General features: G+C 54.1%; 1 protein-coding gene across 1 annotated transcript; it reads right to left on the reverse strand.

Moving 5' to 3' along the window:
- Positions 1 to 1,164: 1,164 nt before the first annotated feature.
- On the reverse strand, positions 1,165 to 13,122 carry LOC144488177 (protein lin-37 homolog). The gene is made up of 6 exons (XM_078206202.1): positions 13,096 to 13,122; positions 12,878 to 12,963; positions 6,947 to 7,116; positions 5,992 to 6,138; positions 4,688 to 4,761; positions 1,165 to 2,608 (listed from the first exon to the last, which is right to left on the reverse strand). The coding sequence occupies exons 3-6, from the start codon at positions 7,103 to 7,105 to the stop codon at positions 2,527 to 2,529; spliced, it is 462 nt and encodes a 153-aa protein (XP_078062328.1). The 5' UTR covers positions 7,106 to 7,116; positions 12,878 to 12,963; positions 13,096 to 13,122; the 3' UTR covers positions 1,165 to 2,526.
- Between the last annotated feature and the right edge of the window lie 513 nt (positions 13,123 to 13,635).

Genomic DNA, 13,635 nt, shown 5'->3' on the forward strand with positions numbered 1-13,635 from the left:
AGCGCTGCTGCCTCACAGCGCCAGGGACCCGGGTTCGATTCCCGGGGGCACGGTGACACAGTGGTTAGCGCTGCTGCCTCACAGCGCCAGGGACCCGGGTTCGATTCCCGGGGGCACGGTGACACAGTGGTTAGCGCTGCTGCCTCACAGCGCCAGGGACCCGGGTTCCATTCCCAGGGGCACGGTGACACAGTGGTTAGCGCTGCTGCCTCACAGTGCCAGGGACCCGGGTTCGATTCCCGGGGGCACGGTGACACAGTGGTTAGCACTGCTGCCTCACAGCGCCAGGGACCCGGGTTCCATTCCCAGGGGCACGGTGACACAGTGGTTAGCGCTGCTGCCTCACAGTGCCAGGGACCCGGGTTCGATTCCCGGGGGCACGGTGACACAGTGGTTAGCGCAGCTGCCTCACAGTGCCAGGGACCCGGGTTCCATTCCCAGGGGCACGGTGACACAGTGGTTAGCACTGCTGCCTCACAGTGCCAGGGTCCCGGGTTTGATTCCCGGTGGCACAGTGGTTAGCACTGCTGCCTCACAGCGCCAGGGTCCTGGGTTCGATTCCCGGGGGCACAGTGGTTAGAACATAAGAACATAAGAAATAGGAGCAGGAGTAGGCCATCTAGCCCCTCGAGCCTGCCCCGCCATTCAATAAGATCATGGCTGATCTGACGTGGATCAGTACCACTTACCCGCCTGATCCCCATAACCCTTAATTCCCTTACCGATCAGGAATCCATCCATCCGCGCTTTAAACATATTCAGCGAGGTAGCCTCCACCACCTCAGTGGGCAGAGAATTCCAGAGATTCACCACCCTCTGGGAGAAGAAGTTCCTCCTCAACTCTGTCTTAAACCGACCCCCCTTTATTTTGAGGCTGTGTCCTCTAGTTTTAACTTCCTTACTAAGTGGAAAGAATCTCTCCGCCTCCACCCTATCCAGCCCCCGCATTATCTTATAAGTCTCCATAAGATCCCCCCTCATCCTTCTAAACTCCAAGCAGCGCTGCTGCTTCAGTGCCAGGGAGCTGGGTGCGATTCCAGCCTCGGGTGACTGAGTCTGCACATTCTCCCCGTGTCCGCGTGGGTTTCCTTCATTATAGCAGTAACCTCACTACCAAACTGATTTATCACCTCTGAAGAATTTTGGGATACTGGAGATGGAAACTGATGTAAAAATGAAACTTTATCATCCGTTTCTAATCCACTTGCACAGTATGTTGAAGTCATTCTCATGCACATCCTCAAACCAGACCTACCCCCTCCCTGTTACCCAAACACATAGTAAACCACACCACAGGACATCAGTACTGGTGGGGATGGGTCTGTCGCTGTATAACACTGGGATACAGTACTGGTGGGGATCAAAATTAACTGATTTCCTCTCTAACCCAGGGATCACTGGACTGCGATTAGCAGCAGGAACGCTGGCTGATTTCCCCTCTCTCTAACCCAGGGATCAGGAACGCTGGCTGAGTTAGGGGGTAGAGGTGGTGATTGTATCAGAGCCATTTGGCTGGTGATGAAGAAATCCACACCGTGCTCACGGCCCAGTGAAAGAGAGGTTTATTTCCTGAAACAACAACTCTACGTCTCAAACACGAACGTCTGACCCACGGACCATTCTGGGCCCAAAGATATAAATCATTGGGAGAAGTACCATTTTCCAGGGGCAGGAATCCTTCTGTGGCGAGTTAGTTCGCAGTGAGTGAGCTCAGAGTGGCAAGACACGGAATCCATTCTGGGATTTGAGATCGAGGCCAATCAGATCCCTGCCGAATGTGAGGAACAGACCCACATTATCTGACCACGTAAAGTGGCGCGCGCACGCACACACACGCACACACACCGGGAAACTGGACAAAACAGGCACACCTTGGCACAGCCAGCTAGGGACACGGGTGTAGCCAATTGGAGAGGGGAGGATACAGACGGACATGACACACGTGTGTGCGCACAGATAGGTGCACGCAGACACTGCCAAACACACGCACTGACCTATAGAGACAAATATTCAGTCACACACACACACATGGGCACAGGTGCAGTGATACATGGACATGTTCATACTTCCCACAGTCAAGTACATCCAGACACTGACAGAACACGCACCAAGACAACATGTGGCTTCCACAGGGTATTGGCTGGATGATTCTGATGCTGAACTGACTGATTTGAACCTTGTTCTCTCGAAGTCTGAACCCCCAACACTGCAGGGGCCGTGTACCTACCCCCCCATATGGGCCGGCACAGCAGGTGGGGAAGCTGGAACCACAGTACAGGAGCCCGAGGGGCTAATCCACGGATCTGAAAGTCACCAAGAGTCACACCCCAATCAGAGGCAGCCCAGTAACTTGCTCCCTGAACATGCCACTGTGAGGGTGTGGGGTGGGGGCATGGAAAGCTATAACACAGCTGCCTCAGTAGACCCGTGTGTGCATACAGGGCTGGGTAAGGATCAGGGTGCCAGCCGGGGGTCTCTGTGTAAGGGCAGACAGCGGTGTGCCCTGATCCGGAGGAGAGAGAATCCTCACTGCCGCTCAAACATCTCCTTCAGGATCTTCATGCTCTCTGTGTATCGGTGCTGGTTTCTGTGGGAAGACTCCTTCCACCTGGAAAACAAGAACAGACAGCAGCTCAGCAACGGGAACTCAAACCAGCAAAGCTGCAGCACATAACCAGGCCCGCCATGCAACCACACCCTTCCCACTACAAGAAAGGAATGTGCTGCCTTGTACACAGTGGGAGTGAACGGGAAGGGGATTGTGTACAGTGGGAGTGAACGGGAAGGGGATTGTGTACAGTGGGAGTGAACGGGAAGGGGATTGTGTACAGTGGGAGTGAACGGGATTGGGATTGTGTACAGTGGGAGTGAACGGGAAGGGGATTGGGATTGTGTACAGTGGGAGTGAACGGGAAGGAGATTGTGTACAGTGGGAGTGAACGGGAAGGGGATTGGGATTGTGTACAGTGGGAGTGAACGGGAAGGGGATTGGGATTGTGTACAGTGGGAGTGAACGGGAAGGGGATTGGGATTGTGTACAGTGGGAGTGAATGGGATTGGGATTGTGTACAGTGGGAGTGAATGGGAAGGAGATTGTGTACAGTGGGAGTGAACGGGAAGGGGATTGGGATTGTGTACAGTGGGAGTGAACGGGAAGGGGATTGGGATTGTGTACAGTGGGAGTGAACGGGATTGGGATTGGGATTGTGTACAGTGGGAGTGAACGGGAAGGGGATTGGGATTGTGTACAGTGGGAGTGAACGGGAAGGGGTTTGGGATTGTGTACAGTGGGAGTGAACGGGAAGGGTTTGGGATTGTGTACAGTGGGAGTGAACGGGAAGGGGTTTGGGATTGTGAACAGTGGAAGGGAAGGGGATTGGGATTGTGTACAGTGGGAGTGAACGGGAAGGGGATTGGGATTGTGTACAGTGGGAGTGAACGGGAAGGGGATTGGGATTGTGTACAGTGGGAGTGAACGGGAAGGGGTTTGGGATTGTGTACAGTGGGAGTGAACGGGATTGGGATTGTGTACAGTGGGAGTGAACGGGAAGGGGTTTGGGATTGTGTACAGTGGGAGTGAACGGGAAGGGGTTTGGGATTGTGTACAGTGGGAGTGAACGGGAAGGGGTTTGGGGATTGGGATTGTGTACAGTGGGAGTGAACGGGAAGGGGTTTGGGATTGTGTACAGTGGGAGTGAACGGGAAGGGGATTGGGATTGTGTACAGTGGGAGTGAACGGGAAGGGGATTGGGATTGTGTACAGTGGGAGTGAACGGGATTGGGATTGTGAACAGTGGGAGTGAACGGGATTGGGATTGTGTACAGTGGGAGTGAATGGGAAGGGGTTTGGGATTGTGTACAGTGGGAGTGAACGGGAAGGGGATTGGGATTGTGTACAGTGGGAGTGAACGGGAAGGGGATTGGGATTGTGTACAGTGGGAGTGAACGGGATTGGGATTGTGTACAGTGGGAGTGAATGGGATTGGGATTGTGTACAGTGGGAGTGAACGGGATTGGGATTGTGTACAGTGGGAGTGAACGGGAAGGGGTTTGGGATTGTGTACAGTGGGAGTGAACGGGATTGGGATTGGGATTGTGTACAGTGGGAGTGAACGGGAAGGGGTTTGGGATTGTGTACAGTGGGAGTGAACGGGAAGGGGTTTGGGATTGTGTACAGTGGGAGTGAACGGGAAGGGGTTTGGGATTGTGTACAGTGGGAGTGAACGGGAGGGGGATTGGGATTGTGTACAGTGGGAGTGAACGGGAAGGGGATTGGGATTGTGTACAGTGGGAGTGAACGGGAAGGGGATTGGGATTGTGTACAGTGGGAGTGAACGGGATTGGGATTGTGTACAGTGGGAGTGAATGGGATTGGGATTGTGTACAGTGGGAGTGAACGGGAAGGGGATTGGGATTGTGTACAGTGGGAGTGAACGGGATTGGGATTGTGTACAGTGGGAGTGAACGGGATTGGGATTGTGTACAGTGGGAGTGAACGGGATTGGGATTGTGTACAGTGGGAGTGAACGGGAAGGGGATTGGGATTGTGTACAGTGGGAGTGAATGGGAAGGGGTTTGGGATTGTGTACAGTGGGAGTGAACGGGAAGGGGTTTGGGATTGGGGGAACTCGGGCATTGGCGCAAGTCTCTGGTGTCGGAATTCGCACTCTGGAATCTTCGATCTCACCTGTGTCGAATCTTCTTCCAGCGCTCCATGTGATTGAAGAGCAAGGTGGGTACACCAGGGACATTGCTCCGGCTCTGGAAGTGAATGCAGGCTAAATCAAACTGACTGACAAGAAAACATCATCCCCAAGAGTGTACTGTGCCTTTACAGACCCATCACCGTGTGGGGGAATCACAGACCCCCGTCCCATCACCGTGCGGGGGATCACAGACCCCCCGTCCCATCACCGTGCGGGGGGATCACAGACCCCCGTCCCAACACCGTGCGGGGGGATCACAGATCCCCGTCCCATCACCGTGTGGTGGAATCACAGACCCCCGTCCCATCACCGTGTGGGGGAATCACAGACCCCCGTCCCGTCACCGTGTGGGGGAATCACAGACCCCCGTCCCATCACCGTGTGGGGGAATCACAGACCCCCGTCCCATCACCGTGTGGGGGAATCACAGACCCCCGTCCCGTCACCGTGTGGGGGAATCACAGACCCCCCGTCCCTTCACCGTGTGGGGGAATCACAGACCCCCCCCGTCCCGTCACCGTGTGGGGGAATCACAGACCCCCCCGTCCCGTCACCGTGTGGGGGAATCACAGACCCCCCCGTCCCATCACCGTGTGGGGGAATCACAGACCCCCGTCCCGTCACCGTGTGGGGGAATCACAGACCCCCGTCCCGTCACCATGTGGGGGAATCACAGACCCCCGTCCCGTCACCGTGCGGGGGAATCACAGACCCCCATCCTGTCACCGTGTGGGGGAATCACAGACCCCCGTCCCGTCACCGTGTGGGGGAATCACAGACCCCCGTCCCATCACCGTGCGGGGGAATCACAGACCCCCATCCTGTCACCGTGTGGGGGAATCACAGACCCCCGTCCCGTCACCGTGTGGGGGAATCACAGACCCCCGTCCCGTCACCGTGCGGGGGAATCACAGACCCCCGTCCCAACACCGTGAGGGGGAATCACAGACCCCCGTCCCGTCACCGTGTGGGGGAATCACAGACCCCCGTCCCGTCACCGTGTGGGGGAATCACAGACCCCCGTCCCGTCACCGTGTGGGGGAATCACAGACTCCCGTCCCGTCACCGTGTGGGGGAATCACAGACCCCCGTCCCAACACCGTGTGGGGGAATCACAGACCCCCGTCCCATCACCGTGTGGGGGAATCACAGATCCCCGTCCCATCACTGTGTGGGGGAATCACAGACCCCCGTCCCGTCACCGTGTGGGGGAATCACAGACCCCCCCGTCCCATCCCCGTGTGGGGGAATCACAGACCCCCCCGTCCCGTCGCCGTGTATTTACCATGTTGAGGTTGAGTGGTTTCTCAGTGGAGGGGAGTGGGGATGGGATACGCAGCCGGCCTGGCTGGTCCGGGTTATTCAGGGAGCAGGGAGAAGGCTCCGGCAGCTTGTAAACATCCTGACATTTCCCATTCATCAGATCAGCAACCTGCGAGAAACGGAATCGCATCAAATCCCACCTCGCCTTCCACACGGAGAGAATCAACCCGCCCGCAGCTCCCCCACCCGCAGCTCCCCCCCCCGCCCGCAGCTCGCCCGCCCGCAGCTCCCCCACTCGCCCGCCCGCAGCTCCCCCCCCCCGCCCGCAGCTCCCCCCCCCGCCCGCAGCTCCCCCATCTCCCCTGCCCTCCCGCAGCCCTCCCACCCACACTCAATACCCCACCCCCCCAACATCCAATCCCCCGCCTCACCCACACTCCCCCAGCTCACACCTGTAGCCCCTCCCACTGCCCGCAGCCCCCCCCAACCGCCCGAAGCCCCCCCCCACCGCAGCCACCGCCCGCAGCCCCCCCCCCACCGCCCGCAACCCCCGCCCGCAGTCCCCCAACCGCCCGAAGCCCCCCCACCGCCCGAAGCCCCCCCCACCGCAGCCATCGCCCGCAGCCCCCCCCCCACTGCCCGCAGCCCCCCCCCACTGCCCGCAGCCCCCCCCCCACCGCCCACAACCCCCCCCAACCGCCCGCAGCCCCCCCCCACTGCCCGCAACCCCCACCCCACAACCCCCGCAGCCACCGCCCGCAGCCCCCCCCAGCACGGAGGGAATCGACACCACACCAAGCCCCACCACCCATAGCCCCATCCATCCAGCTCTCCCTATACCCCCCGCCCCACCCACAGCCCCCCATAATCCAGCAACCTCCCCATCATACGCAGCATCTCAGCTCACACCCCTCCCCTCCCCCCCACTCCAATGCCTCATCCCAATTCCCCCCCCACGTCCCCCATCCCAATCCCACCTCCTCGTCCTCCAGTGCAGCAGCAGGTGGTTGGGGGCTTGGGGTAAGCGCCCCCTCCCGGAGGCTGGGTTTGTTCCTCATCCAGGCGCGGCAGATTGGGTACAGGGGGGTATTCTCATTGAACTGAGCCAGGTCCACACTGCGGTCAAACAGTTTCATCGTGTAGGCATCTGGGGGGCACAAAACCATCATCACAATCACCCCTCCCGGGTAGCCAGAACCCCTCAATACCTTCTTCATTATCGTTCAAACACCCTCATTACAGTGCAATAGACTCCTCATTACAGACCCTCTTCATTACAGCCCAACACCTCCCTTCATTACAGCCCCTCTCCATTACAGTCCAACAGATCCCTCATTACAGCCATTCTCCACTGCAGTCTAACAGTCATTACAGTCCCTCTCCATTAGCCTGACGCACCACCTCATTACAGTTTCCCCCTTACTACAGCCCAACACACACACACACCCCTCAGTCCCTCACTATTACAGACCAATACACCCCCTCATTACAGTCTATTTGCATTGCAACCCAACACATTATCGTCCTTCATGAAAGCCTGCCAAAATCTTCATTACAATCCCTCCCAATTACACCCTAATGCACCCCCTCATTGCAGCCCCTCTCCATTACAGACCAACACACTCTTCATTACAGTCCATTTGCATTACAACCCAAAGCATCATCTCATTATCATAGAATCCCTACAATGCAGAAGGAGGCCATTCGGCCCATCAAGTCTGCACCGACCACAATCCCACCCAGACCCTATCCCCATAACCCCATGCATTTACCCTAGCTAGTCCCCCTGACACGAAGGGGCAATTTAGCATGGCCAATCCACCTAACCCACACATCTTTCGGACTGTGGGAGGAAACCGGAGCACCCGGAGGAAACCCACGCAGACACGGGGAGAACTTGCAAACTCCACACAGACAGTGACCCAAGCTGGGAATTGAACCCTGGTCCCTGGTGCTGTGAGGCGGCAGCGCTAACCACTGTGCCACCATCATCCCCCTCCATTACACCCCCTTGTTGCAGTTCCTTTCCATTACAGCTCAGCATGCCCCCTCATTACAGCCAAACACACCACTCATTATGTTTGCACTCTATTACAGCGAACACATCACCTCATTACTGGCCTTCTCTATTACAACCCAACACATTCACTCAGTAGAGTCCTTCTCCATTACAGACCAACACAGCCCCTCATTGCAGTCTCTCCCCATTAAAACCCATCACACCCTCATTACAGTCCCTCTCCATTTCAGTCAACAGTGTTGACTTTCTTTGCAGCCTCTCTCCATTATAGCTCAATACATCCCCTCTGCATTACAAACCCTGTTCTCTAATTACAAACCCTGTTCATCACAGTCCAACAAACCCCTTATTATAGCTACTCACCAATATAATCCCTAATTATAGCCCAACACACCCTCATTACATTCCCTGTCCATTACAACCCATACATTCCCTCAGTAAAGTCCCTCTCCATTACAGTTCATTTGCAATACCTCACTATAATATCTTACCACCATCTGCATTACATCCCATTACATCCTATTATTAAAACATTGCAGCCCCACCCCATTACAGTCTGACTTTAATTAAATATTTATTTTTTCAGTTAATTTTGGGTTTAAAATCAGAGGTTTTTTTCAAAACCGGAAGTAGGGCCAGGAGAGGCCTGGGGAAGTTTTTGGAGGGTTTAAAAGTGCACCAAAGTATACAGCGGGCAGCATCGTAGCGGGCAGCAGAGTGAGTGGGAAGTTGAGTGAGCTGTCAGGGCTTTGGCTCACAGGGCTTGGACGAGCAGGGGTGAGTTTTTGTTTCCTTACATTCTTATTAACTTTTCACTGTCTTACTTGACATAAAGTGTCCAGTATGAGTGTGAAACCAGTGTGTTGTTCCCAGTGTAGGATGTGGGAGATCCTGGAGGCACCTGGCCTCCCGGACATCCACATCTGTGAGGGGTGTGTCGAGCTGCGGTTCCTGAGGGACCGTGTTAGGGAGCTGGAACTGCAGCTCGAGGATCTTAGGCTGATGAGGGAGAATGAGGAGGTGATAGACAAGAGCTGTCATCAGGTGGTCACACCAGGGCCACGGGAAGAGGCCAAGTGGGTGACGGCCAGGAAGGGTAAGGCTAGGGTGGTTGAGAGCACCCCAGTGGATTTGCCCCTGCACAACAAGTACTCCTGCTTGAGTACTGCTGGGGGGGACAGCCCGCCTGGGGGAAGCAGCAGTGGCCGTGTCTCCGCAGTGGAGTCCAGCCCTGTAACTCAGAGGGCTAAGGAAAAGAGGAGGAAGGCGGTATTAATCGGGGACTCGATGGTGAAGGGGACAGACAGGCGTTTCTGCGGAGGTAGGCGGGATTCTCGCATGGTGGTCTGCCTCCCTGGGGCCGGGATCCAGGATGTCGCTAGTCACGTCCCGGAAATCCTGAGGTGGGAGGGAGAGGAGCCTGAGGTAGCGGTACATATTGGTACCGCTGATGTGGGTAGGAAGGGAGAAGGGGTCATGAAAAGGGAGTACAGGGAATTAGGGAGACAGCTGAGAAAGAGGAAAGCAAAGGTAGTAATCTCAGGATTACTGCCTGTGCCACGGGAAGGTGAGGGCAGGAATGGAGTGGAAGATGAATGTGTGGCTGAGGGACTGGTGCAGGGGGCAGGGATTCAGGTTCCTGGACCATTGGGACCTCTTTAGGGGCAGGGGTGATCTGTATACAAAAAACGGGTGGAACTTGAATCACAGGGGGACCAATATCCTGGCCGGTAGGTTGGCTAAGGCTACTGGGGAGAATTTAAACTAGATAGGTTGGGGGGAGGGGAGCTAGAAGAGTTGACTAGGATCAAGGAACTAATTGATGGGGGGGAGGATGCAGGGGTAAGGGGAATTACAAAATTAATGGTAGAGGAGAGGGTGCAAGTGAATGAAGGCGGTAATTTAGATAAGGGAGGAGAGGGTGTTCGCGACTCATCAAAGCGGGTCCAGATAAAAGCTGGAATAAGGACACTTTGCCTGAATGCACGAAGCATTCGGAACAAGGTAAATGAGTTGATGGTGCAAATCAGCGCAAGTGGGTACGATCTAGTGGCCATTACAGAAACGTGGCTGAAAGGTGACCAGGACTGGGAGATGAATATCCAGGGGTATCAGGCGTTTAGGAAGAATAGACAGGAAGGAAAAGGTGGTGGGGTCGCGCTATTAATAAGAGATAATATCAGGGTAGTACTGAGGGATGACATAGGCTCTGAGGAACAAAACGTGGAATCGTTATGGGTAGAGATGAGGAATAGTAGAGGGAGAAAGACACTAGTAGGTGTGGTATATAGGCCCCCAAATAATAATGTTGAGGTAGGGAGGGCTATAAACAAGCAGATAAGGGATGCGTGTAAAAACGGAACGGCAATAATCATGGGGGACTTCAACATGCACATTGACTGGCAGACTCAAGTCGGTAAGGGTGGAATGGAGGAAGAGTTCTTAGAATGCTGTCGGGATAGTTTCCTTGAACAGCATGTTACGGAACCGACGAGGGAACGAGCTATTTTGGATCTGGTATTGTGTAACGAGGTAGGTAGAATTAAGGATCTTATTGTGAAGGACCCTCTTGGGTCTAGTGACCACAATATGGTCGAATTTCTGATTCAGATGGAAGAGGAGAAAGTTTGGTCCCAAACCAGTGTCCTCTGTTTGAACAGAGGGAAATATGATAGGATGAGGGATGAATTGGCTAAGGTAGACTGGGAGAGCAGGCTGGCAGGTAGGATAGCTGAGGAACAGTGGACGATTTTTAAGGGGATCCTTTTCAGTTCTCAGCAAAAAACAAGGATTGTAAGAAAAGGGAGAACCAGCCGTGGATAACGAAGGAAATAAAGGAGAGTATTAAAATAAAAACAGCTGCGTACAGAGTGGCCAAAAATAGTGGAGAAACAAGTGATTGGGAAAAATTTAAGAAACAACAAAGAGAGACTAAGAAAGCGATAAAGAAAGGAAGGATAGACTATGAAGCTAGGCTAGCAATTAATATAAAAAATGATAGTAAAAGTTTTTATAAATATATAAAAAGGAATAGAGTGGCTAGAGTGAATGTTGGGCCCTTGGAGGACGAGAGGGGGGAGTTAATAGTGGGAAATGAGGATATGGCTGAGTCTTTAAATACGTTTTTTGTGTCGGTCTTCACGGTGGAGGACACAAATAGTTTGCCAAATATTAACGATAGAGGGTTGGCAGCAGGAGAAATACTTAATACGATTAATGTTACCAGAGAGGCAGTGCTGGGTAGACTAATGGGACTGAAGGTGGACAAGTCCCCGGGTCCGGATGGAATGCATCCCAGGGTCTTGAAAGAAATGTCAGAGGTAATAGTGGATGCGTTAGTGATTATTTATCAAAACTCGTTGCATTCTGGGGTAGTGCCGGTTGATTGGAAAACGGCTAATGTTACGCCGCTGTTTAAAAAAGGAAGGAGACAAAAGGCGGGTAACTATAGGCCGGTCAGCTTAACGTCTGTAGTAGGGAAAATGCTGGAATCCATTATTAAAGAGGAGATAGCAGGGCATCTGGATAGAAATGGTTCGATCAATCAGACGCAGCATGGATTCATGAGGGGAAAGTCGTGCTTGACGAACATGTTGGATTTTTATGAAGATGTGACTAGGGCGGTTGATGGAGGAGAACCGGTGTTTTTGGATTTCCAAAAGGCGTTTGATAAGGTGCCCCATAAAAGGCTGCTGAAGAAGATTAGGGCACACGGAGTTGGGGGTAGTGTGTTAAAGTGGATTGGGGACTGGCTATCCGACAGGAAGCAAAGAGTCGGAATAAATGGGTGTTTTTCCGGTTGGAGGAAGGTAACTAGTGGCGTGCCGCAGGGATCGGTACTCGGGCCGCAACTATTTACCATTTATATAGATGATCTGGAGGAGGGGACGGAGTGTAGGGTAACGAAGTTTGCAGACGACACAAAGATAAGTGGAAAAGTGAATCGTGTGGAGGACGGAGAAGATCTGCAGAGAGATTTGGACAGGCTGAGTGAGTGGGCGAGGATATGGCAAATGGAGTATAACGTTGATAAATGCGAGGTTATACACTTTGGAGGAAATAATAACAAATGGGATTACTATCTCAATGGAAACAAATTAAAACATGCTACCGTGCAAAGGGACCTGGGGGTCCTTGTGCATGAGACGCAAAAGCCCAGTCTGCAGGTACAACAGGTGATCAAGAAGGCAAATGGGATGTTGGCCTATATCGCGAGGGGGATAGAATATAAAAGCAGGGATGTCTTGATGCACCTGTACAGGGCATTGGTGAGGCCGCAGCTGGAATACTGTGTGCAGTATTGGTCCCCTTATATGAGGAAGGATATATTGGCATTGGAGGGAGTGCAGAGAAGGTTCACCAGGTTGATACCGGAGATGAGGGGTTTGGATTATGAGGAGAGGCTGAGGAGATTGGGTTTGTACTCGTTGGAGTTTAGAAGGATGAGGGGGGATCTTATGGAGACTTATAAGATAATGCGGGGGCTGGATAGAGTGGAGGCGGAGAGATTCTTTCCACTTAGTAAGGAAGTTAAAACTAGAGGACACAGCCTCAAAATAAAGGGGGGTCGGTTTAAGACAGAGTTGAGGAGGAACTTCTTCTCCCAGAGGGTGGTGAATCTCTGGAATTCTCTGCCCACTGAGGTGGTGGAGGCTACCTCGCTGAATATGTTTAAAGCGCGGATGGATGGATTCCTGATCGGTAAGGGAATTAAGGGTTATGGGGATCAGGCGGGTAAGTGGTACTGATCCACGTCAGATCAGCCATGATCTTATTGAATGGCGGGGCAGGCTCGAGGGGCTAGATGGCCTACTCCTGCTCCTATTTCTTATGTTCTTATGTTCTTATTACACCCGTGTCTGGGTGTTGGCTCCGGTTTAAAGCTCACTGGGTCTTTGGTGAACTCCCTCACATCCGCCATCCTCGGCCTCCTTCCTTTTCTTCCGGCGCTGATGTGGGAACCGGGTCGAGGGTCTGGAACAGGAAAAACAGCTGGTGACATGGACGGGGAGGGGGTAAGAGGGCAGGGGGAAGGGAGGGGGAAAGGAGGGAGAGGGTGGGGAGACTGAGGAAGGGGTACGGGGGAGCCCCCATTATAATTCTCACCTCTTTCCCGCTGAGGCTGGAGAGGAATCTCTGTAAAACAAAGCGAGGAATTCATCAGAGCAATCACTCAACTCTCCCACAGCCATTCAGTCCATCCACTTTGTCCCAGCAATCAGAGGTGGCAGTAACACTGTGAGATAGACTGACTCCGAGAACCAAAGTCCCTCCCGTTCCCTCCCGGCCCTATCTCTGTCCCTCCCTCCCGTTCCCTCCCGGCCCTATCTCTGTCCCTCCCTCCCGTTCCCTCCAGGCCCTATCTCTGTCCCTCCCTCCCGGCCCTATCTCTGTCCCTCCCTCCAGGCCCTATCTCTGTCCCTCCCTCCCGGCCCTATCTCTGTCCCTCCCTCCAGGCCCTATCTCTGTCCCTCCCTCCAGGCCCTATCTCTGTCCCTCCCTCCCGTTCCCTCCCGGCCCTATCTCTGTCCCTCCCTCCCGTTCCCTCCCGACCCTATCTCTGTCCCTCCCTCCCTCCCGGCCCTATCTCTGTCCCTCCCTCCCTCCCGACCCTATCTCTGTCCCTCCCCCCTCCCGACCCTATCT

This window comes from Mustelus asterias, unplaced genomic scaffold (assembly GCF_964213995.1).
Source record: "Mustelus asterias unplaced genomic scaffold, sMusAst1.hap1.1 HAP1_SCAFFOLD_1353, whole genome shotgun sequence".
Taxonomy (NCBI): Eukaryota; Metazoa; Chordata; class Chondrichthyes; order Carcharhiniformes; family Triakidae; genus Mustelus; species Mustelus asterias.

Coding starts and splice junctions, on each gene's coding strand:
- LOC144488177 (XM_078206202.1), bottom strand. CDS start 7,105: ATGAAACTGTTTGACCGCAGTGTGGACCTGGCTCAGTTCAATGAGAAT. Junction 4,762..5,991: donor AACCACTCAACCTCAACATG/GTAAATACACGG, acceptor ATTCACTTCCAG/AGCCGGAGCAATGTCCCTGG. Junction 2,609..4,687: donor TGGAAGAAGATTCGACACAG/GTGAGATCGAAG, acceptor CTTGTTTTCCAG/GTGGAAGGAGTCTTCCCACA.